General features: G+C 36.7%; 4 protein-coding genes across 4 annotated transcripts; all 4 read right to left on the bottom strand.

Moving 5' to 3' along the window:
- Window positions 1–390: 390 nt before the first annotated feature.
- LOC103518160 (L-sorbose 1-dehydrogenase) lies at window positions 391–8,529 on the bottom strand. The gene is made up of 11 exons (XM_026830034.1): window positions 8,466–8,529; window positions 8,012–8,163; window positions 6,214–6,428; window positions 5,798–5,898; window positions 5,467–5,681; window positions 4,179–4,311; window positions 3,303–3,514; window positions 2,632–2,796; window positions 1,688–1,841; window positions 1,190–1,341; window positions 391–624 (listed from the first exon to the last, which is right to left on the bottom strand). Exons 1-11 carry the CDS (start codon window positions 8,527–8,529, stop codon window positions 406–408), a joined length of 1,782 nt encoding a protein of 593 aa, XP_026685835.1. The 3' UTR covers window positions 391–405.
- A 3,204-nt stretch (window positions 8,530–11,733) lies between these two features.
- On the bottom strand, window positions 11,734–13,642 carry LOC103518159. The gene is made up of 2 exons (XM_026830029.1): window positions 13,274–13,642; window positions 11,734–13,072 (listed from the first exon to the last, which is right to left on the bottom strand). Exons 1-2 carry the CDS (start codon window positions 13,396–13,398, stop codon window positions 12,850–12,852), a joined length of 348 nt encoding a protein of 115 aa, XP_026685830.1. The 5' UTR covers window positions 13,399–13,642; the 3' UTR covers window positions 11,734–12,849.
- Window positions 13,643–13,789: 147 nt separating this feature from the next.
- LOC113471127 (glycosyltransferase-like protein gnt13) lies at window positions 13,790–18,959 on the bottom strand. Its single transcript, XM_026830032.1, has 3 exons — window positions 18,899–18,959; window positions 14,434–15,081; window positions 13,790–14,317 (listed from the first exon to the last, which is right to left on the bottom strand). The coding sequence occupies exons 2-3, from the start codon at window positions 14,485–14,487 to the stop codon at window positions 13,790–13,792; spliced, it is 582 nt and encodes a 193-aa protein (XP_026685833.1). The 5' UTR covers window positions 14,488–15,081; window positions 18,899–18,959.
- A 1,641-nt stretch (window positions 18,960–20,600) lies between these two features.
- LOC103518158 lies at window positions 20,601–25,695 on the bottom strand. Its single transcript, XM_026830031.1, has 6 exons — window positions 25,064–25,695; window positions 24,512–24,886; window positions 22,254–24,441; window positions 22,084–22,093; window positions 21,496–21,568; window positions 20,601–21,184 (listed from the first exon to the last, which is right to left on the bottom strand). The coding sequence occupies exons 1-6, from the start codon at window positions 25,542–25,544 to the stop codon at window positions 20,982–20,984; spliced, it is 3,330 nt and encodes a 1,109-aa protein (XP_026685832.1). The 5' UTR covers window positions 25,545–25,695; the 3' UTR covers window positions 20,601–20,981.
- Between the last annotated feature and the right edge of the window lie 322 nt (window positions 25,696–26,017).

Below are 26,017 nucleotides of genomic sequence, written 5' to 3'. Positions count from 1 at the left end.
GCAGTCTAGTTTCTATTTAGACTCACCTAGTTTAGATTTCCAATAGACAACACTGGGCAGTCCATATAAACTGCCTAGTAATTCCATATTTTGATATGATTCGTCCAAATTCAAAATTCTGCTTTTCCATTGGCTATTACACTTGTAAGATACTTTTCCATACTTGGTGCTTCCAGTCCAAGTCATGTCATAAAATTTAGCATAGTGTATTAAGCGGGGACCAACATTTGTGACGAGCATTTGTGCTTAACACAATTAAAATGCCTCCTCATTTAATTTTGATTGGACCCACAATTAAATCGACTCTACAACCGGTCTTTCTCTCAAATAAATGAGGATAAAATTCCATGCCTCGGCCGGGAGCGAACCTACGCCCTCCTGTTTACCAGGCGAGCGTCTCGACCACTACGCCACTATAAAAGGAATCTGTTGTACTTGATTCTTACCTTTGACTAGGGTGTCCACATCTCTTGGATCTGATAAATAGCGGGGATTTATCTTTGGTTTGGAATAAGGACTAGAATTTCTCAGACTAACTACTCCCCTACTGTGAGGATGTAGAAGGACAATAAGCATGGTGATTGTAGAGCCTTCACTGGGCAACTGAAAGTAACTGTTCCAAACCTGAGAACAGAATAGAATAGAATTAATCCTATTTACACAAACTACCTGCCTCGGTGGTGTAGTGGTCAAGGCGCTCGCCTGGTAAAGAGGAGGGCGTGGGTTCAATCCCAGCCGAGGTATGGAATTTTATCCTCTATATAATTTGAGAATTTGACCACAATAATAGTAGTAGGCTACTGCTGGAGTAAAGGGACTTTTCAGTCCTATGCGAGCAGTATAAATAAGCAGTATTATTATTATAAGATGCTACGGTACCGCGCTTGCATGCAGAAGGTCCCGGGTTCGATCACCACCATCGACAAAAATTTGTACTTGTTTTTCGATAATTCAACGGGTTATTTTCTGGTATTCTCGTGTTGATCCAGCACCTAAATAGGAAGTATTATGTCTCTACTTGCCCATCTGATGAGAGGTATACTACGGGGTGGGCATGCTACGACATAGACCACACAAGTCTCATGTTGCAATTGTTTCATTGTTACGAAATAAAAACGGCGGTGAAACACTGTGATTCCTGCCCTGTGCGAACTTTGTCCTAAACTCACTTTGTTTCCAAAAATTTTACCTCCTCACTAAATCCCATAGTATGCCTAAATCCAGTGCCCGCGTCTATGTTAATACCGGCGGGTAATATCATGAGTTGTATATCCGGCACTGGTAGGGCCTCGTCTGTTTTCAACAGAGCTACCACTTCTACGCCACTGAATGTCCAGAGACCTGAAATACATAGATTTGTTTATTATTTTTTTTTTTTTTTAGGGGGTTTGATACAGAGAACTGTACCTGCTGAGGTGTTATCGTCCCGAAATCGAAGAAAGAAAACATGATAGGAGAAAGCCAGCCTTTCTGAGAACGATCCTCATCTGTTTAGGATAAAACCCACACCGGGTGGGAATCGAACCCGCAACAAAGCGCCAAGCTAACTAGGTTGGGGTAATGGGGCTTTATTTGATCAGTTTAATAGCCACTACCTTTGGGATTACTGTTGAAAACTCTCGTAATTAAACTTTTATTTCTGTCCTGATTGGGACTCGAACCCACGCTCTCTCGGTCACAAACCTACCTTCTTTCTTAACGTGAAAATCCCAGAAATGTTTCGGATTAATGACATCATAGGAAGAAATAAGGGTGGTGTTGATAAGTATGTTGTCTACACCTACACCGATATGATCCTGTAGATTATGACCCACGTGAAGTGAGTCCACTATTACCGGTATCTGAAATGAAACACCCGGTATACTAGTGGTTCAGTGAACTGTAGAAAGAAAAATCCCGAGTTCGAATCCACCATCGACAAAAATTTGTACTCGTTTTTCGATTGCAAATATTTCAACGGGTTACTTTCTGGTGTTCTCGTGTTGATCTAGCACCTGAATGGGAAGTATTGTTTCTTTTCGTCAATCTCATGAGGGGAAGAAAAGTGATAAGAACTTTTTTTTCGAGAGGTTTGATGTAGGGAACTGTAACTACTGAGATCTTGTCGTCCCGAAATCAAAGATAAAAGAAAGGCAGGTGTTGAGACCGAACCTGCCTCGGTGGTGTAGTGGTCAAGACGCTCACCTGGTAAACAGGAGGGTGTGGGTTCGATCCCAGCCGAGGCATGGAATTTTATCCTCATTTATTTGAGAATCTGACCACATAATAATGAACCTCTAGGGCTAGGTGGTAGAAAACGCCCCCTGCGTTATCCTCGCCCAGTGGTTACATTCCACTCAAGTCTATTATTATTATTAACCTTATTTGTTGAGGTAAAAGTCCTACATTCGATCCCAGCCGAGGCATGGAATTTTATCCTCATTTATTTGAGAATCTGACCACATAATAATGAACCTCTAGGGCTAGGTGGTAGAGAACGCCTCCTGCGTTAACCTCGCCCAGTGGTTACATTCCACTCAAGTTTAACCTTATTTGTTGAGGTAAAAGTCCTGCCCGGGCGGGAATCGATTGCGCGACCTAGCGCTTACAAGACAGACGCGCTACTCTGATCCAACTGGGCTGACTACTCACCTTGAGGTTTTCCAGATCCTCTCTAGGTCCAATACCAGATAATAACAGTAGCTGAGGTGACATCACTGCTCCTGCACTTAGAATTACAGTGTTGCCACTCGCTCTATACTTTACAGTGTTGACTTCATACTCTACCCCCACTGCTGTGGTTCCTTCAAACAGAACCTGAAAGAATAATACATAGTGCTCATTTATACTGCTCAAACACGAATAATGCATCCCCTGACCCTAGTACACAGTAAGGGACTAACTACAGAGGTGCTATTATCCCTATACTTTACAGTGTTGACTTCATACTCTACCCCCACTGCTGTGGTTCCTTCAAACAGAACCTGAAAGAATAATACATAGTGCTCATTAGAACTGCTCAAACACGAATAATGCATCCCCTGACCTAGGAGGAGGAGAAAGAGAAGATGAGAGAAAGAAAACAGCCTTATCTGAGAATAAAGTCCGCCCCGGACGAGAATCGAACACACGACCTGATGCTTACAAGGCAGGTGCACTAAACTCCAAGCTATCTAGCCTGGCTATTGAATGACTTTTTAGGCAAGTACTTTTGACACAGGGCTTATAAAAGATCCTTTACGTGTGCCCCTTTTTATGTGATGGGTGGCTGTTTTTATATATATATGTGTTTTCCCCCACAAGGACATTAAAAAAATGTTTACCTTTGTCACCATGGCATCAGTGAGCACAGTGAGCAGATTATTAGACCTGTCAATATAGTGATCACAACAAGATCTCAGTCCTTTGGTAACAGTCAGTGGCGTATTCATAAACCCGGTGTGGTTGCCCTGGTTTAAATCAATGGGTTCCTCAGGTAGTAAATATGTGGAGAGGAGAGAGAATGGTTTCATTATTGCATAAGATATGGAAGAATCTGAAATGAAATAACAAATTGTGGAACAAATGAAATTAGAATTCCAGGGGGGATTCACACAATTGTAATGAGGTACTTAGATAAAGTAATACTGAATGCCCAAGGCCACACTTTGGATGTTGTGTAATCCAAATGTACAAGAATTAAAGAAAAATCTGTTAGGTGACTGAGAAAAGATAAACCCATCAGATTATTTCATCCCATTGGATTAACTTAAATCTGCCTTGGTAGTGTAGTGGTCAAACTTGCCTCAGTGGTTTAGTGGTCACAACACTCTCTAGTATCCAGGTAAATAGAAGGACATGAGTTCAGTTCCATCCAAGGTACATTGTTTGTACTCAACAGTATTTGGGAATTGTAATACAATTTTGCAGAAAGAAAACCCTTACTTATAGTAGTTTAGGAGAAAAAGTTGTGGGAGAAACAGGTATATCATACATGTACCTGACATTTCATGAATACCACCCAGTTGGTCCACCCACAATAAGAAGAAAAAAAAATGGAGAGGAAGAAAGAGCAGAAAGAGGAGGAGGAGGAGGAGGAGGAAAAGAAGGAGAAGGAGGAGAAGGAGAAGGAGGAGGACATAGACTGATGACATAATGGGACATGTTTTAAACTTCACAAGAAACTCAAAAAAAGCCAATAAGGCATGCTTTTTGCTTACATTGTTGAAAGTCAGTAAATTTCCACGAAGCAGGCCAAGATGAGTCAAAATCATTCTGATGTCCTCGCAAATATACCATGTAGTTTAATCGGCTGGAACCACCCAGTATTTTGCCTCGAGGCCATTTGCTTGCCTAAAATCAGATGGAGAAAGAGATACAGAATTAAGTATATATACTAAAAAAAATAGTGATGCTGAACTCAATTTGGTTGCTATACCTAAGACACAGTGGAGTGGCATAATGGAGGAGTTGCAAATGGGTAAAAATTATTAATAAATGGTCAATTCCTATGTAAAAAGTAGTGAAAAATCCAAATCTGAGGTCGAAACTCTGAAAAAGTAACTTTAAAAGGTCGAATTCAATTTTTAATTGCTGTTCTAATGAAAAAGTTCAAAGAGTTGTGACGTCAGATTTCACGTCAAACTGTGCAGAAATGCTTGCGCACAAACAAACGAAGTGGGAGTAATGAATTATGACGTCATTGCCTACAGGAGCGTATGCCGTGATGTCAAAATTCACGATTTAACGGCATTTTTTAAATCGATTTATCTTGGTATCTGGAAGTCGTAGAAGAAAAAGAAAAATTCTGTTGGTCCTCATTTTTCCTCCTCTATGACTTTGAAACATCACCCAAGTAAGCGCAACTGACCTATTTTCCAAAAGGGGAAAACTATAGGTACCTAAACTATAAACCCATATACAGTCATTTCACTGTATTCTGATCTACTGGCAATCTCAGAATCAGGTTGAATAATCACTTTCTATATTTGGTAAGTCGTAATCATAATCATGCACAAAAAGCAAAAAAAAAAAAAAAAAAAAAAAAAAAAAAAAAAAATGTGATGCCGAACTCAATTTGGTTGCTATAAGTACCTAAGACACAGTGCAGTGGCATAATTTTCCAAAGGGGGAAAACTATAGGTACCTAAACTATAAACCCATATACAGTAATTTTACTGTATTCTGATCTACTGGCAGTCTCAGAATCCAGGTTGAATAATCACTTGCTATATTTGGTAAGTCATAATGGTAAGTAATCACAATCATACACAAAAAGCACACTCCAAGGCTTAGGTGTGGGGTAAGCAGCCCTAAAGGATGAGTTAAGCTTCTATCAATCTACAAAGTCACTACAGGTGTGGAAAAAAGTTGTGGGGCTAATACACAAAAAGCACACTCCAAGGCTTAGGTGTGGGGTAAGCAGCCCTAAAGGATGAGTTAAGCTTCTATCAATCTACAAAGTCACTAAGTACAGGTGTGGAAAAAAGTTGTAGGGCTGAATCTCACCTGATTATCAAGTCCCCAGCAAGCATGAGTTTGACGTTCTGTTTCAAACTGCCAATCATACCGAGTTCTCTGCAGTAGAGGGGCCAGCATTGGAATATCAAGCAGAGAATAGGATCGGGGGCCTGCTTCAAGTAGAAGGATGGTTTGGTTGAGGGCATTGTGTTGGAGAAGCTCGTGAATCAGCACAGAACCCCCTGTACCTCCACCCACTGGGGGAACAAGAATAGAATTTTATTTGAATTAGACTTTCTTCATTGTGGACACTTGTTGCTATGTTAAAAGCCCCAAATATACGCCACTATAAAAGGAATCTGTTGTACTTGATTCTTACCTTTGACTAGGGTGTCCACATCTCTTGGATCTGATAAATAGCGGGGATCTATCTTTGGTTTGGAATAAGGACTAGAATTTCTCAGTCTAACTACTCCTCTACTGCAAAAAAAAAAAAAAACTCAGTGGGGATGGCGTAGTTGTTAGCACGGTGGATTTTCAATCTAGAGGTTGGTGCTTCCAGTCCAAGTCAGGTCATAAAATTTAGCATAGTGTATTGAGCGGGGAACGACATTTGTGACGAGCATTTGTGCTTAACACAATTGAAATTCCTTCCCATTTAATTTTGGTTGGACCCACAATTAAATCGACTCTACAACCGGTCCTTCTCTCAAATAAATGAGGATAAAATTCCATGCCTCGGCCGGGAGCGAACTCACGCCCTCCTGTTTACCAGGCGAGCGTCTCGACCACTACGCCACTATAAAAGGAGTCTGTTGTACTTGATTCTTACCTTTGACTAGGGTGTCCACATCTCTTGGATCAGATAAATAGCGGGGATCTATCTTTGGTTTGGAATAAGGACTAGAATTTCTCAGACTGACTACTCCCCTACTGTGAGGATGTAGAAGGACAATAAGCATGGTGATTGTAGAGCCTTCACTGGGCAACTGAAAGTAACTGTTCCAAACCTGAGAACAGAATAGAATAGAATTAATCCTATTTACAGGGAAACAGTGTTTGGTGTTTGTAAGATCAGTCCATTTCAACTCATTAAAACTGAGATGTGCTGTAGCTGTAGATAATGAAAGGCAGGCAGAATCAGAAAGTTCAAAACCAAAGTTACCAAATCTAGAAAACTTAACGCAAAACCGGCCAAACGTCAAAAAAACTCAAAAAAGCTTTACCTTAACAGAACTACAAAAACCAAAAACAGTAAAACACTAGCTGTAGATAATGAAAGGCAGGCAGAATCAGAAAGTTCAAAACCAAAGTTACCAAATCTAGAAAACTTAACGCAAAACCGGCCAAAAGTAAAAAAAAAAAACTCAAAAAAGCTTGATTTTTTTTCTTCTGTACTGACTGATAAATTTGAATTTCGCGCTTAAACCCGTTGAAGTTAAAAAGTGTTGCCAAGTTGCCATTAGCGTACACTGTTGCCGTTTCCTGGGTGATGGTGGTTGGTGGGCCCGGCAAATCATTTGTATTTCATTTCATTTGTACAGTCCAGATTGATGGGATTTTTTCCTATTTGAAGATTTTAACCAAAGTCTCGTGTGTTTAAAAATTACTCAGCGAAATCTAAAATTACCTAGTTCAAATTTAATAGAGATAAAAATTTTCCCGATACGACCCCCACCCCAATCAAATCGACATCGTGTGAAAGCGGCCTGAAATTTGAGAATTTGACCACAATAATAGTAGTAGGCTACTGCTGGAGTAAAGGGACTTTTCAGTCCTATGCGAGCAGTATAAATAAGCAGTATTATTATTATAAGATGCTACGGTACCGCGCTTGCATGCAGAAGGTCCCGGGTTCGATCACCACCATCGACAAAAATTTGTACTTGTTTTTCGATAATTCAACGGGTTATTTTCTGGTATTCTCGTGTTGATCCAGCACCTAAATAGGAAGTATTATGTCTCTACTTGCCCATCTGATGAGAGGTATACTACGGGGTGGGCATGCTACGACATAGACCACACAAGTCTCATGTTGCAATTGTTTCATTGTTACGAAATAAAAACGGCGGTGAAACACTGTGATTCCTGCCCTGTGCGAACTTTGTCCTAAACTCACTTTGTTTCCAAAAATTTTACCTCCTCACTAAATCCCATAGTATGCCTAAATCCAGTGCCCCCACAAAAATAGTAGTAGCCTACTGCTGGAGTAAAGGGACTTTTCAGTCCTATGCGAGCAGTATAAATAAGCACTATTATTATTATAAGATGCTACGGTACCGCGCTTGCATGCAGAAGGTCCCGGGTTCGATCACCACCATCAACAAAAATTTGTACTTGTTTTTGATAATTCAACGGGTTATTTTCTGGTATTCTCGTGTTGACCCAGCACCTAAATAGGAAGTATTATGTCTCTACTTGCTCATCTGATGAGAGGTATAAGTACTACGGGGTGGGCATGCTACGACATAGACCACACAAGTCTCATGTTGCAGTTGTTTCATTGCTACGTAATAAAAACGGCCGTGAAACACTGTGATTCCTGCCCTGTGCAAACTTTATTCTAAACTCACTTTGTTTCCAAAATTTTTACCTCCTCACTGAATCCCATAGTATGTCTAAATCCAGTGCCAGCGTCTATGTTAATACCGGCGGGTAATATCATGAGTTGTATATCCGGCACTGGTAGGGCCTCGTCTGTTTTCAACAGAGCTACCACTTCTACGCCACTGAATGTCCAGAGACCTGAAATACATAGATTTATTTATTTTATTTTTTCAAGGGGGTTTGATACAGAGAACTGTACCTGCTGAGGTGTTATCGTCCCGAAATCGAAGAAAGAAAACATGATAGGAGAAAGCCAGCCTTTCTGAGAACGATCCTCATCTGTTTAGGATAAAACCCACACCGGGTGGGAATCGAACCCGCAACAAAGCGCCAAGCTAACTAGGTTGGGGTAATGGGGCTTTATTTGATCAGTTTAATAGCCACTACCTTTGGGATTACTGTTGAAAACTCTCGTAATTATTATCCGGCACTGGTAGGGCCTCGTCTGTTTTCAACAGAGCTACCACTTCTACGCCACTGAATGTCCAGAGACCTGAAATACATAGATTTGTTTATTATTTTTTTTTTTTTTTAGGGGGTTTGATACAGAGAACTGTACCTGCTGAGGTGTTATCGTCCCGAAATCGAAGAAAGAAAACATGATAGGAGAAAGCCAGCCTTTCTGAGAACGATCCTCATCTGTTTAGGATAAAACCCACACCGGGTGGGAATCGAACCCGCAACAAAGCGCCGAGCTAACTAGTTTGGTGTAAAGGGGCTTTATTTGATCAGTTTAATAGCCACAGTAATACCTTTGGGATTACTGTGGCTATTTAATACCTTTGGGATTACTGTTGAAAACTCTCGTAATTAAAGCCTGATAAATAAAAAAAAAAAACATTTTGAGGTTATCACAAAATTTCAAATTTTTGAAAAGTTGAAATTTCAATTTTTATGGAGCCTGATAAATAAAAAAAAAAAACATTTTGAGGTTATCACAAAATTTCAAATTTTTGAAAAGTTGAAATTTCAATTTTTATGGATTTTTGTGTTAAAAAGTGATAAATCTAGTCAAATTTCTTAATTCTTTGTCTGCCTAGGCGACTAGGCGTTAATCTCTCGGCCCAGACGTTAAATAGACAGTTTGCTTCTCAAGAAAATTCTTGGACTTCAAAAAAATGGGTAGATTTGTAAGTAGACATATAATATCTGTTCTTGTAGTTCTAGGTAGGTACTTGGTTTTTCCCATAAGTAGTAGATGGAGACAGCCACTGCAGCACATTTCCTGATAGGGTTAGCTTAATTCATTATAAAATCATAGCATATTCCTATAAAAGGATAAAACTTCAAGTTAAGCCTAGGCCTTATGACATTTCACAAATAAACCTCCGACTGTTGCACTACTATGTTCTTTAGAAGAAAACGTTGCTCAAAAGCCAATGCAATGTTACATTTGGGTTTATAATATCATGTTAAAATGTTTTTTCATTTAATTTTAAGATGACTTGCCCTAAGGCAGAGGTTATCAAACTGGGGGGCATGCCCCCCTGGGGGGGCGTGGAGACAAATCAGGGGGGGGGTGAGCTTTTCCTATAAACCTCCAGTTCTGAAATTCCTCCCATGCTAACTGCTTGAGCCACTGAGGTTGGTTTGTTTTGTTATTTCATTCATCCCATTGGATTAACTTAAATCTGCCTTGGTAGTGTAGTGGTCAAACTTGCCTCAGTGGTTTAGTGGTCACAACACTCTCTAGTCTCCAGGTAAATAGAAGGACATGGGTTCAGTTCCATCCAAGGTACATTATTTGTACTCAACAGTATTTGGGAATTGACTTTAAAAGTAGCTTGTCACTGGGCTAAAGAAATTCTTTATTCCTATTCAAGCAGTAATGAAGTGTGGCCCTGGACATAATTTGTATTGTTTGATTTTAAATATAACACCTAAGAATAAGGAGCACAATGGAAGAAAATATAAAGAACGAATTTTACTTCACAGAAACTTTCAGTAGTTTTTTATTACTTTTATTTTTTCAATTAAAAGTTCAATGTAAACAAGAGATATGAACTGAAAGTAATGCTTGTACTTTGATGGATTATGTACAATGAAATAGAAATTAGGTAATCGGTACCTACGTAAAAAAAGTTTGTACAACTAAATATGTATACTGAGATTATAATACAGTGAAGGTAGGTACATAACACTGTACAGATACGTAGGTACTTGGTTTTTCCCATAAGTAGTAGATGGAGACAGCCACTGCAGCACATTTCCTGATAGGGTTAGCTTAATTCATTATAAAAGCATAGCATATTCCTATAAAAGGATAAAACTTCAAGTAAAGCCTAGGCCTTATGACATTTCACAAATAAACCTCCAACTGTAGCACTACTCAGTATGTTCTTTAGAAGAAAACATTGCTCAAAAGCCAATGAAATGTTACATTTGGGTTTATAATATCATGTTAAAATGTTTTTTTCATTTAATTTTAAGATGACTTGCCCTAAGGGGACTTGAACCAAAGCTACAGCTAGTTACAAGTGTATCTTGTCACATTTCAGATTGGATTCTTGGTGGGATTTTACACAGGAGTATACATTGCTCAAAATTACGACATACAAAAGATACCAGCTCCATCTGAAGTTTGGTCTACGGTTGAAAAATATATGAAAGACAACAATATAGATTTGGACTTTAAAAACATGAAACCGCCAAGTGAAAAATGAGATTAGACAAGCATGACTCATTGTATAAATTTGTATTTCTCATTCTGAACCTATCAGGAAGTAAGTAGTAGACTTTGGTCAATATTCTTGGAACATGAAAATAAGAACCAGAATTTTCTTGGGCAGAGATACAAGCTTTCCAATGTCAGATTGTTTGTTTCCATAGGCAGTAACGATTCAAGGTGAGAGTTCAAATCCAAATGTGACTGCTAACTACCTAATTCATCAACAGGTAATTTATTGAAGTACTTATTTACCTAATATTTAATCCATTGACTTACCCCATTTGACTGCTTACTTCTGTTATTTCATAAAACCTCTAAATAGGTAACCTACTTACTTGAATATAAAAAAATCTCAAAGTTTCAAATTCTTGTTTTGTTATTCCATAAAACCCATAGGTAAAAATAATATACCGAGGGGTTGGGTAAGGGTGGGAGGGGGCGTGAAAAAATGAGAATATGCCCGAAGGGGGCGCCATGCAGAAAAAGTTTGAGAACTACTGCCCTAAGGGGACTTGAACCACAGCTACAACTAGTTACAAGTGTATCTTGTCACATTTCAGATTGGATTCTTGGTGGGATTTTACACAGGAGTATACATTGCTCAAAATTACGACATACAAAAGATACCAGCTCCATCAGAAGTTTGGTCTACGGTTGAAAAATATATGAAAGACAATAATATAGATTTGGACTTTAAAAACATGAAGCCACCGAGTGAAAAATGAGATTAGACAAGCATGACTCATTGTACAAATTTGTATTTCTCATTCTGAACCTATCAGGAAGTAGTAGACTTTGGTCAATATTCTTGGAACATGAAAATAAGAACCAGAATTTTCTTCGGCAGAGATACAAGCTTTCCAATGTCAGATTGTTTGTTTCCATAGGCACTAACGATTCAAGGTGGGAGTTCAAATCCAAATGTGAATGCTAACTACCTAATTCATCTACAGGTAATTTATTGAAGTACTTATTTACCTAATATTTATTCCATTGACTTACACCATTTGACTGCTTACTTCAATCAGTTCGTTCGGCCATGCCTTTTCCACAATTTTGGCCATGCCTCGGGATGAACTAGCGGGATTCCGGAGCGAAGCGACGGAATTCAGCTAGTATTTAACTATTATCTCGTTGCTGTTTTTCCCCCAAACATTTGTTGGCAAATTTCTTCAGACTTTAATAAAACCAGAGTGTCACTAGAGGTAGATCATGTAGGTTGTACATTTGTTGTAAGGGGAAAAAATGAGTATGGAAAATTTAATCATTAATATAAAATGGAGGAGGGAAAATCAGTTCCTGATTTCACACTAGTAAGACAGTATTAATCCAATGAAAGACATTAAGAAAACAAATTTAAAGACAAAGAAATAAAAGGGAGAAAACATTGCGTCTTCAGGGAACATGAAGAGCTAAAAAATGGAAACGAAAATATTTGTTGTAACGAAAAATAATAATGATAGATAAAAATGGGAAAAACTAAACAAAAAAAAACTTTTTATCTGAAAAATTGAACACCTGTCTCGTAGCTGTAGGTATTTTAAAATTCCAAGGAATTCCCAAAACAAACAATTTGTAAAAACCCCGTTTTTTTGCACAAACAGTTTGATGGTGTCTTTGGCCTTTTAGGTAGTACTTTATTCAGACTGCCAACGTACGGCTAAAAAGTCCCGTCAGCAATTTCAATAAAGTCTCTATTCTGTTGGTTTCACTTGCAACTGGTGTATCCTATGATATGTTCGTACCTCCATTGCAATGTAGAAGAATCGTATATATATTTCAAATTTGAGATCAAAGTATACTTAAATGTTCGATCATGAAATCCTTTTCCGTAACCTTGTATAAGAAAATATCATATTAGGACCAAAACAGAAGTTATATGAGATCCTTTTTTTATGAATATTTATTAGACACTTTTTATTTTATCTTGTAGCTAAAGAATAATAAAATAAAAAAGTATTAGCTTATTAGGATGTTCTTTCACAAAATTCTTCTTTATGAACTCATGATTCTGTATCTTGGCATGGTATTTCACAGCTTTACCATAGAAACAATTCACCAGATCATGTTTTGTGCTGACAAGTTTTAATCCCAAAAGGCTAACAAAGAAGGCGCCCAAGAAAACTGTATTCAATCATGCCTAATACAGATACGTTTCACTGGCACACGATAGATGACTGGTCTGTTTTTCCAATGCATTCCTCAGCATTGTCATTGCTTCCACAGTCTTCAGCAGTTTCATCCAAATCCTCCAGAGGAACGTTATAATCCGTCTCGTTTTCAAGATTCTTGTTATCACAGTCTACTTGGTCTCCCAGTTTTTCAAGATTTGTTTCTGATGTAATAGTTTCTTTTTCACCTTGTTCTTCTTTTTTAGATTGGTCTGTTTTTCCAATGCATTCCTCAGCATTGTCATTGCTTCCACAGTCTTCAGCAGTTTCATCCAAATCCTCCAGAGGAACGTTATCATCCGTCTCGTTTTCAAGATTCTTGTTATCACAGTTTACTTGGTGTCCCAGTTTTTCAAGATTAGTTTCTGATGTAATACTTTCTTTTTCACCTTGTTCTCCTTTTTTAGAAATATCATTATTACTATTCATCACTGGGCTATCTTTCTCTTCATTTAGGTTTTCTTTCTGCTCTGCATCATCATTTTGCCTTGGACTTAACCTATTTGTTGAACCTAGCAAATCGTTTACATCCATTGTCAGGTTTTCAATAGAACTCTTGTTCACCTCCGGTATTATGGGGCATTTGCTGGTGGATTTTTCATGATTAACCTCGTCATTGTTGTTTGTATGGAGTCCACCACCAGTCTCTTCAATGGTTTTCTTTGTTTCTTCATTTTCGTTTGTTGCAAAACTTTCATTATTCTCCACAGGATTATTTGCTTGATTTGCTGGCACATTTTCGTCTTTATTTCTATCAACATTAAAGGAGTTATCTATTTCATTGGTTTTCTTTGTTTCTTCATTTTCGTTTGTTGCAAAACTTTCATTATTCTCCACAGGATTATTTGCTTGATTTGCTGGCACATTTTCGTCTTTATTTCTATCAACATTAAAGGAGTTATCTATTTCATCTATTGGAACATTGCTATTGAATTGCTTGATTTGCTGGCACATTTTCGTCTTTATTTCTATCAACATTAAAGGAGTTATCTATTTCATCTATTGGAACATTGCTATTGAAATTACTGAAATCTTCCCCTTTGTCTGTAACATTGTCATCACTTTTCCTAACAATATTATCTGGTTCAACAATTTTATCAGGAGCGTCATTTTCACTGTTTTTCTTAAAAAAATATTCAGCTTCATTTTCAACCATTTTGACACTTTCATTGCTTGCTATAGTTCCACTATTATTCCTTACATTATCAGTTTTCTCATTTTCATCTGATGGAACATTATTTGTTATATTCTTGTTGATATCACTGGATACATCATTTTCACCTGTTGGAGCGTTTTCATAACTATTCTTTTTAACGTCCTCGGATTCATTACCTTCCTTTGCTACAGAGGTCTCATTATCATTGTAGTTTATTTCATTGGTTGTATTGTTATCATTTGCACTACCACATTTTGAATCAATTCCACAATATTCTGTTTTTGCTTTCTTACTTGCTTTGCTACAGAGGTCTCATTATCATTGTAGTTTATTTCATTGGTTGTATTGTTATCATTTGCACTACCACATTTTGAATCAATTCCAAAATATTCTGTTTTTGCTTTCTTACTTACAATCTCATTGGTTTCCTCCCTGCATATGTCCTGTAGTTTTCTTTTTTCACACATCTCCTTGCTTTTCACACTGTTTTTAATTATGGCCGGTGTTTTTGTTTTTCCTTCCTTTCCTACAAAGCTTTCACAAAATTTAGCTCCCTTGCCAACCTTATCATTAGCCTCTGGTAATTTTCTTTTTCTACCAACTTTTTTCTTGTTAGTATCAACTTTATTTCTATAGTTATTGTCTTTATCATTGATAACTTTATTTGTTACTTTTGATACTTTATCTAACAATTCCAAAATTCTTTCCCTTGGTTTTTTTTGGTCTGATATGACTGTTGGTCTTCTACTTTTACCCAGCAGATTTTGTGTGTTTAATGATTGTTTTATCTGATTTATTTTTAACCTAAGGTTTTTATTGTTATTATTTGCTGTTCCAACTTTAATCGATGGTGATGGTTCATTTGTGTTATATACTTTTGATTTAGGAGACTTTGTTACAATCTCATGAGATTTTATTGAATTTATATTCCGCTTAATATTTAGTAAAGTATTTTCTTTGATTCTGTTAATAGTAGGTTTGTAATTTATATTTATGACAGCAGGTCGTTTGTCTGTTCTTACGATAGACTTTGCTGTTGTACTTCTTGAATTTCGGTCAAGATCTAGAGTACTGTTGTCTTTGTTGAGTCTGAGGTCTGGGTTTTTACTTGTAACTCTGGTATTTGGTAATTTTTCTATTTTTTTCGTAATTTTGTTTGATGCAAAAATACTAGAATATACTTCATCTTCATCATCACTATAAAACTGAACACATTGCTTGATTTTTTGTGATGAATAATGCATACTATCTTTCATCGATATCCGAAATATTTTCAATTTATTGTAATCAATTGCAATAAGATGTCTTTGTTTATAGTGAACTAGTAAATGTTTCAATAGTTGACACCGGTTTTTAAATAAAATTCTCTTTCCGGAACATTGTTCACATTCATATACCATTTTGCACGTAAGACGATACTTGTGTTGGTGTAATAAATATTTCTTCGAGAACCTGAAAGCAAAAACCAAAGGAAATCATGAAAACACTCCAGCAGTAGGCTACTACTATTTTTGTGGTCAAATTCTCAAATTATATTGAGGATAAAATTCCATACCTCAGCACAATCGAAACTGGTCGATGGCACCAGCCTAGCTAGCTCAGTTGGTAGTGCGTCTGCCAACCAACCTCAGTGGTGCAGTTGTTAACGCGTTGGACTTTGGATCTGGAGGTTGGTGGTTCGAGTCCAAGTCATGTCATGAAATTTATCTAGGTGAAATAATCGGGGAACGATGTTTGTGACAAGCATTTAAATATGCTTAACACAATTAAAATTCCTTCCATACCTCAGCTGGGATTGAACCCACGCCCTCCTGTTTACCAGGCGAATGCCTTGACCACTACACCACCGAGGCAGAATTAAGTATTATATTAAGTAGGAGCCTATTTTAAAGTATGAAGTAGGAGCCTATTTTAATTTTTTACTTATTTTCTTTTCCTTTCATGTTTAGCATTTAGTGAATATTGTGATACCTCTTAACCTATTTTAATTTTTTACTTATTTTCTTTTCCTTTCATGTTTAGCATTTAGTGAATATTGTGATACCTCTTAATTTATAAAATTTACTTTACTGGTATTTTATTATTGTACTGAGAAAAATGTCCTAACTTGGAAAGGCATGCCAACCATAGCATAGGCATTGCTTAATGTTCTTTTGTAATATACTTGTATGTACCTACTTCAACTGTAACACAGTTGAAAATTGGGCATAGTCATCCTCTCATTTTTTAAGTAGCTAAGTATGTACCCCTTAGCATAGGCATTGCTTAATGTTCTTTTGTAATATACTTGTATGTACCTACTTCAACTGTAACACAGTTGAAAATTGGGCATAGTCATACTCTCATTTTTCAAGTAGCTAAGTATGTACCCCCTGTGTTGTGAGGGATGTATTGTTTGTATAGTTATCTACAGTAACCAGCACCAGCAAACCAATAAGCTTGTCAAATTTAAATTTTGTGGGACTGAGGGATGTATTGTTTGTATAGTTATCTACAGTAACCAGCACCAGCAAACCAATAAGCTTGTCAAATTTAAATTTTGTGGGACTTTTTGTACTTTCCATCATTTTATTAAGATATCCAGGTACTTAGATAAAGTAATACTGAATGCCCAAGGCCACACTTTGGATGTTGTGTAATCCAAATGTACAAGAATTAAAGAAAAATCTGATTTATTAGGTGACTGAGAAAAGATAAACCCATATTTCATCCCATTGGATTAACTTAAATCTGCCTTGGTAGTGTAGTGGTCTAACTTGCCTCAGTGGTTTAGTGGTCACAACACTCTCTAGTCTCCAGGTAAATAGAAGGACATGCACATGAGTTCAGTTCCATCCAAGGTACATTATTTGTACTCAACAGTATTTGGAAATTGACTTTAAAAGTAGCTTGTCACTGGGGTAAAGAAATTCTTAATTCCTATTCAAGCAGTATGGAAGTGTGGCCCTGGGCATAATTTGTGATGGATTTTAAATATAACACCTAAGAGTAAGGAGCACAATGGAAGAAAAAATAAAGAACGAATTTTACTTCACAGAAACTTTCAGTAGTTTTTTATTACTTTTTTTTATTATTACTTTTATTTTTCAACTAAAAGTTCAATGTAAACAAGAGATATGAACTGAAAGTAATGCTTGTACTTTGATGGATTATGTACAATGAAATAGAAATTAGGTAATAGGTACCTACATCAAATAACAAAAGTTTGTACAAGTAAATATGTATACTGAGCTTATAATACACATAATACAGTGTAGGTACATAACACTAGATACAAAATATATAACTATCATCTCGTTGCTGTTTTTCCCCCAAACATTTGTGGTCCAATTACTTTTAATGTCTGTTCTTCAGACTTTAATAAAAACAGAGTTTCAGTAAAGATAGAGTTTCAGATCATGTAGGTTGTACATTTGTTGGGGGGAAAAATGAATCTCGAAAATTTAACTAATAATATAAATATGGAGGATGTATGTACCTTTGAAAAACAATAAAGTGTGGCTGTATGGGCCTATTTTTGACCCATTGCAAAAAAAATTTTTTGACCTTTTAAAAAAAAAAAAGGGGGGGGGTTTGGGCCTTTTTTTTCCCCCAAAAAAAAAAAAAAAAAAAAAAAAAAAAAAAAATGGAGGAAGGAAAAATCAGTTCCTGATTTCACACTAGTAAGACAGTATTAATCCAATGAAAGACATTAAGAAAACAAATTTAAAGATAAAGAAATAAAAGGGGGAAAACATTTCGTCTTCAGGGAACATGAAGAGCTAAAAACTGGAAATTAAAATATTTGTTGTGATGAAAAATAATAATGATAATAAAAATGAGGACAACTAAAGAAAAAAACACTTTTTATATGAAAAATTGAACACCCGTCTTGTAGCTTTAGGTATTTTAAAATTCCAGGGAATTCACAAAACTAAGTTTAACTTAAAAGGGGCAATAAATTCTTACAAACACCGTTTCAGTTTGATGGTGTATGTGGCCTTTTGGTTGTGGTTATGTACCGGGTTGGGTTAGGGCCCCAAATATGGTACTTGTGAGTACCCTCTCCCTTGCCCCCCATTGTTGATTATTCACTGACATATCTCCCACCCCACATTGCAGCAGGGCCAGGCATTAAAGGGCCTCACAGGAATACATTCAGGGGGGGCCTGCCCCAAATATGGTACTTGTGAGTACCCTCTCCCTTGCCCCCCATTGTTGATTATTCACTGACATATCTCCCACCCCACATTGCAGCACGGCCAGGCATTAAAGGGCCTCACAGGAATACATTCAGGGGGGCCCTTGGGTTAGGCAAGGTTGGTAAACTAACCTTGCTTTTAAGTTACCACTCCCTGCCAAACTGTAGAAACAATATCCTGTCTCAACTAGTACGAACCTAACCCAACCCGGTACATAACCACGACTTTTAGGTACCTACCTAGTACTTTATTTAGACTGCCCACGTAGGACTGAAGATTTCCGTCAGCAGTTTCAATAAAGTGTCTATTCTGTTGGTTTCACTTGCAACTGGTGTACCTATCCTATGATATATTAGTATGTTCGTAGAAGAAACATATAAATATTTCAAAATTGAGATCAAAATATAAATGTCCGATCATGAAATCCTTTTCTGTAACCCTTTCGTAATCCTTTTGTATAAGAAAATATCATATTATGAGGACCAAAATGGAAGTGATATGAAATACTTTTTATTTTATGAATATTAATAAGATATTTTATTTCTTTCTATTCTGCTGAAGTTAACAGATAGCTTATTACGATGTTCTTTCACGAAATTCTTCCTGATCAACCTCACGATTCTGCATCTTGGCATGGTATTTCACCGTCTGTTCTTACGATAGACTTTGCTGTTGTACTTCTTGAATTTCGGTCAAGATCTAGAGTACTGTTGTCTTTGTTGAGTCTGAGGTCTTGGTTTTTACTTGTAACTCTGGTATTTGGCCAAATTGGTAACTTATTTATTTTTAATCTTATTATTTTAATTTATTGCTACAGGTTTTTAATATTTCCATGCTTCTTTTTTCAAGTAAAGTGTTCTGATTTTTATGTTAAGTTTTAACTCAATACAATTTATAACTTAATTCTAACTAACCTCACTATTTTGCTGACTTATCAGACTCTTGTATCTTTGTTCTAACTCATCCATGGCTGCCAAGAAGTGTTCCCTTTTTTTTTTTTTTTTTTTTTTTTTTTACTTTCCATTTTTATTATTTTCATTTAATTTCTATGTAGAAAATAAGGAATTAGTACAGCTCATAAAATTACTTTCAAGGTGCAGCAAGAATAATAGAAAGCAAAAAACAAAAAAAACTTGGGTTCATGTTCACATTTCCCTTCCATAAAGTAGAAATACATAGGTACATTAATTAGACCTTGATTTATTTTCAAGGTCATCTGAGCACAGAGCAAACTTTTCATATCAATAAGCTCTATGTCCACTGGCAATAAATATCACACAAGTTGGCCTGTGCTAGACACTTTCTCATGATGCCATCTGATATTTTTGGAAATGTATAATTACAGGTAACCATAATTTCACTCTTTTCAGGTTTGAACTTTGTCTCGTCAAATACCTATGTATCACCACCTTATCGATGGTAGAGGGACCACATCAGAATGCTGCAATGCTGTAAAGAGGAACAATTGAAAATACTCAAAGTCACAAGTCCTTAAATTAGGTCATATGGTAAGAGAAGGCACACTGATATTGCAGTGCAGCAGAGAATATTAGCAACTCATGTAAATATTATGGTAAATATCAGATGGCATGTCTGTAAGATCTCAGAAGCCGTTTCAACATGAAATTGGTCCAATCTAAAATCTCCAATCCTGTTTTACGCAATATCAGTGTGCCTTCTCTTACCATATGACCTAATTTAAGGACTTGTGACTTTGAGTATTTTCAATTGTTCCTCTTTACCTTCTCTTACCATATGACCTAATTTAAGGACTTGTGACTTTGAGTATTTTCAATTGTTCCTCTTTACAGCATTGCAGCATTCTGATGAGGTCCCTCTACCATCGATAAGGTGGTGATACGTAGGTATTTGACAAGACAAGGTTCAAACCTGAAAAGAGCGAAATTATGGTTACCTGTAATTATACATTTCCAAAAATATCAGATGGCATGTCTGTAAGATCTCAGAAGCCGTTTCAACATGAAATTGGTCCAATCTAAAATCTCCAATCCTGTTTTACTTTTTCCCTTGGCCTTTTCCTCACCTCACAAATGAGTGAAAATCTCCAAGTGCTGCCAACAGAACAATTAATTTTCACATTATGTCCTCACTGTTGTGTTGGGCAACCTGATGAGCACAGAGAAACTATGAAAATTCTCTGTGCTTTCGAGCATGGCTTTTTTTAAACTCTATTTGAATTTGAAACGTTTTTTGTACCTACTGTCAGAAGTGGGTAAACTGAGATAAGCTTGTAGGTAATTGTTTTTATTTTTATCATTATTAAAAGTCTTTATATTTAAAAAAAAAAAAAAATACACATTTATTGAAAATACGTTCGTTTAAATTTTCCATTTTATTTCAAGAAGATTTCCCCCCCTAATTATGTAAACCAAAGTGGATCCTATAAATTTAAGGGGTTTACTTGTTCAATAAATTAATTGCTAATCATAGTATTAATATTAAGTCTATTAACTAAATGGCTAGCCCAAAAAACCAAATAGCATTTTGTTGCAACCAATTTTTTAGCCAAAATTATGGATTGCCAAGCAGAAGGTCCCTGATTCAATTCCCAGGGTTTGCACTCATATTGATGGCTAACATCAACAGGTCACTTTCTTGTGTTCTCATGTTGATGTAAAAGTTGAGTACCATGCCTTCCCCCTGGGACATAGACATGCTTTCACTCAAACAGCAAGCACAATGTATGGTAAAAGGCTAACCTCTGGATTTCTCACTTCTTATACCTAAAAACAACCAATAGGTAATTTCCTTGGCTCAATTTACACTTTTTTCCATGAATAATAAACTTCCAGAGGTTTTTCAGACTTCCAATATTTGTCATGGATTTGCCGCAAACTTTGATTTCCCGGGAGCAGGATGAAATTGTTGGATGAGGGACTCACATAGATGCCAAAGTTGCTGTCACATATATCAGAGCCTTCCAGTCTTAGTCTCATTGTCAAGTATTTTGTCAGGTGGTCCACTGAAAATGAGAAAATAAGGGAGGTGATATTAAATGGGTCACTCATTACTTTTTCCTGGTGGCACACAGGTTGAGTGAGGTTAGAAGGTGGGTAGCTTGACACCAAATGGAGGGTGAAACCCTTTCAAAAAGAATAGCTTTTCATCATCAGTTGTGCAACACAAGATAACTGTAACCCAGTGGGAGGGAAAAACTTAGTGGTTTAGAGATAATTTTTCAAGTGTGATGAAGTTTTTTTTTCTAAAGAATTGCCTGTAAGACTAAAGAATTGTAAAATAATTATTCTATTTCTTAACCAAGACACAACATACCTGTTGCAGTAGATGAAGTTTTAATAAGTCTGACTAGATCATCTTTCTTGAGTGTCTTGTAAATGGAATCATTCTAGACATACACAGTCAATTTATCTGAAGCTCAATCCACAAAATTGCTAAATGTAGAAAAAGAGAAACTCATTTTTTTACTGCCTTTTTACTTTCTATTACCTTTAACAACTGCTAATTTCGCTATATTTTTTTATATTTTATTATCTTTGTGTTAAATAAAAAATTGAAAATCATGAGAATTGTCTACTATTATTGTGGTCAAATTCTCAAATTATATTGAGGATAAAATTCCATGCCTCGGCTGGGATTGAACCCACGCCCTCCTGTTTACTAGGCGAATGCCTTGACCACTACACCACCGAGGCAGAATTAAGTATGAAGTCCAAAGGAAATCATGAAAACCAAAGTGAAATGTCCCTCGTGAAACACCCCACACCATTAATATGCAAGATGAATTAATCATGTCAAGTCCAAAGGAAATCATGAAAACCAAAGTGAAATGTCCCTCGTGAAACACCCCACACCATTAATATGCAAGATGAATTAATCATGTCAAGTATAAAGCCATGTGACATCTTCTAGGCTACGTGTTACAGGTTAGACTCAGTACTATTCAATAACCTAATACTATCTTGGAGCAAGGGGTGAGGGCGAACGTATTAAGATTTTAGAATTAAGAAGAAAGACCAAGTTTCTAGCCTAGCACTTCTACATAACCAATTTCCATAAAATAATTTACTTACCCACTACGGCACCACGTGCAAAAATATTTGTTGAGATTATTAAACAAGATCAAGTTACTTTCTTGAATTACTTCACCGAATAGCTCTTTAGTAAATTCATCCTTCTCCAATAAATCTTTTCTAAAGAGAATTTTGGTCTTGGCAATTGTTGAACTTGTGGGGACACTTTTTTTAGTAATAGGAATGAATTTGAGCTGGGTACCACGTACAGTGGACTCGGTTGATTGATTTTGTTTTCCTTTACCAGATGAATCTTGTTTGAAATCTTTTACTTTGGAAAATTGTGGTTGCTGTTGAACAGTGGCTAAATGGGTTTTTTGAGTATTAAGTATGTCCGATTTATTTTTTACTGAGCTGATATTTTCTGCAGTTTTGCTTCGTTGATAATTAGACCCGGCCACTTCGTTTTTTGCTGACTTAAGATCATTATCAGTGGCTTTACTTGGTTTCACTAATTCAATGTTTCCAATGATTGCTCCATTGGTTGTCTGGGTTACAGCGCTCTTATCTATGACTGATTTTGGTGTATCAAGGTCATTTACTATAACGTAACCTACAGTAGGTTCTGCTGAAATATTGGAAAGTTGTAGTGTACCTGAATGTGACTGTGGAGCCACATTCAGGAGAACATTACCGGAACCAAACGAGGTAAACCAACTTGGTTGTGGTGCAGTCGTTTGATCTTGTAAAATCTGTGAAACGGACGTAAACATACCGAGTTTACCATTTTCTTTCATTTGTATTATTCTCCTTGGTGGACTAGTTTTGTTATTGTCTGGTGTACTCACTACTGTTTGTTTTCCTTCTAAAAATATATTACTTTTACTTGCAGTGTTCATTAGGATTGGAGGCTTTGAAATCATGGTTGCGTTTGGACTCGTTTTGATTGATACAGGTTTTGACAAAATATATGAATTTATGTTGTGAAGTTGCTTTGGTGGCGTAGTGTTTGCATTTGAACTTGAGGTCATGCATACAGGTTTAACCGGAATATTTAGATTTGACTTTGTGTTCCCGTATGTTCTTTGAGGCATGGTGTTTGCATTAGAAATATTTGTATTTTGTTGCCTGTTTGGTGGTGCTCTTTCCTGAGGTACTGAATCCCGACCGGAGGGTTCAGATTTTATTCTTGTGGAAATATATGTTAATCTTGGATTACTTGGCATGGTTGTTACAGTTTCATGTGTAAAGTTATTAATCTCACCCACGGTATGAGATATTATACCAGAGAAAGGGTTGTTCTGTGTATTGGATTTGTTTGTTATAGGGTCTGTATGGACAGGTGTGTTGGTTTTACCATGAGAAATATTTACTATTTGACCATGCTTTAACACGATTTGTTTTGTTGGTAACTTTTGAGAATTCATAGTTGGAGGCGTTTCTTTTTCAGCCAATGAAAAGGCCGCCTGAATGATTGGATTAAAATCATCATCCGCCGCGGCAATATCATTTATGCAGCTGTCATTATCACTGTAACACTTATATGCTTTTGATACACTACTAACATTTGTCTGTGCCATCTTTAAAGGTTCAATAGGTTTCGGAGAACTTACCAAGTTCTGAGGACATTTTGTCTGTCCAATCACTTTCAGACTTTTCAAATCAAATTTTACTGGGATATTTAAACGTTTTGTTGTTGCTTTCAAGGGTTTTTCTTCAACTAAATCTGTTATTTTTCTCAATTTTATTAGACCTTTTTTGGGACTCTCTGTTTTCAGTATTAAATCAATTTTTGATTTAATATCCTCCTTGCTATCGAAACTCAAAGGATCTTTTTCATTAGCATTAAAGCTTTCATCCAGATACGAGTCACAATATGCCATATTAACTTTTGTTGGTGAAATGACAGGTTCGTCAAAGAATTCTAGTGCTTCCAATCCTTGATATTGGTCATCACCCAACAAATGGTGTCTAATATCTTTAATGTTGAACTGTAAATCATCACAAGAATTTAATTTCATTTCTGAGTTCCACTTCCTCAAAGCATTACTCCTAGTGTGGCTAACTTTGTCAGTCTCACTAATAGCTTTTTTTACATCACTCAACGAACTCATGGAAAAATGCAACATGTGTTTGCTTTTAGTGCATTTTTTAAACTTTTGTTCAAAATCTTTTGTAACCTTGTAGAAGTTGACAAAGTTTTTCAATTTTTTCATATCATCTACCCCTGTCCTTTGTTCGGCCATGCCTTTTCCACAAGTTTGGCCATGCCTCGGGATGAACTAGCGGGATTCCGGAGCGAAGTGACGGAATTCAGCTAGTATCTAATAAAACTTGATTGAAAAGTTTAGTTTCCAAACAGAAAAATAATAAGTACCAGAGGTAAATAAATGAAATAACAGTCCACATACCTTCTCCATCAGTTGCTGATTCCACAGTTGATATTTTGTCATCTGTTTCACTAGTATCATCTGTTTCCAATTCAGATGTCATGACATCAGACTTGGCAGTTTTCTTAGATACTTTAGTTGTACTACTACTTGCAGCACTAGACGGTCGTGCTTCGGGAGACTTAGGTACTGCCGGTGAGAGTTGATTTTTAATTGCATTGGACGTTGTGGGTTGAGGAGATGGTTGCTGTTGAACTGATGTTTGATCAGTATTACTGATATCAGGGGTATTCTCTTCATTCCCTGAAAACAAATGAAAATTCAGCATGGATTATAACTATTATGGGTAAACAAGAGACTGGAGCTCCTGGGGCAAGTATTGATTTCAATTAGTGCCAATGGCACCCAAGTACTCAATTCACCAAGTCTTATCACTTCCCTAAATTCAGACAACCCCTAAAAAGGGTTTGTAATAATTACCTTGAATGTTCTTCTTTGTCCGTTGCAACCTATGTTGACTTTGTAGTTTAATTCCTTCATTGATACTTTGTACAAGAGCAGCCTGACTATGACTTTTGTTGAGTTTTTCCAATACTCTAACTTGATGTGCTTCATACTCATCACGACTCGGATAGATTTTGGAAATCAGCAAATCAAAATTTGGATCTGCTCTCAGTGATCTTTTAGACACTAGTTTCTTCCGGCAAGTGGGACATTCTTTGTTACCGGAGCGCAGAGCTGTTATGATACAATCGGAACAGAACCTGTGTAGACATTCCTTCGTAGTCATTGTCTTCTTTAACATGTCCAGGCAGATGGGGCACATGAGTTCACTATGCAGACTTCGGGGGCTGACTGCTATCTCTGTGTTGTCCGTTATGGCCTCTTGAGGAGTTCTATTGAGTTCATACATAGAAAGCTCCCAACTCTTGGTAGTCCCTGACTGTTCTGTGGATGTCATTTTGTTACCTTCCTTGTATGATTCAGATCAAACGTATAAATAAAGTGAGACAAGGGATACAATCACTAGACTATAAAAACATTACCACTCATGACTCTGATGAATTAAAACAATAAAAAGAATAAAAAATTCCTCAATAAAATGAAATATAAAACCATGCACGCCGCCAATGCAGTAAAGCAGAAGTGATATTAGAGGAAAGAGGAGTGCAATATGACTTTTTGCAGAAACTTACCATATTATGATTATGACGTTTAAGCTTTTTCTATGCCACGAAGTGGTATTTTTTGGGGGATCAGATTGTACAAGTTGCGGAAAAAAAAATCAAAATTTCAAATTTCCCGCCAACTTTACACGCTCATGAAGCTGTGTTAAGTTACCACATCATTTTCCACACGCCAAGAAAGGACGGAAATGGCCTATCTCAACCCGGTACATAACCACAGACTAAATTTACCGTACACTCGAATTAC

This window comes from Diaphorina citri, unplaced genomic scaffold (genome assembly GCF_000475195.1).
Source record: "Diaphorina citri unplaced genomic scaffold, Diaci psyllid genome assembly version 1.1 scaffold2092, whole genome shotgun sequence".
Taxonomy (NCBI): Eukaryota; Metazoa; Arthropoda; class Insecta; order Hemiptera; family Psyllidae; genus Diaphorina; species Diaphorina citri.
This window is presented reverse-complemented; position numbering and strand designations above follow the sequence as displayed.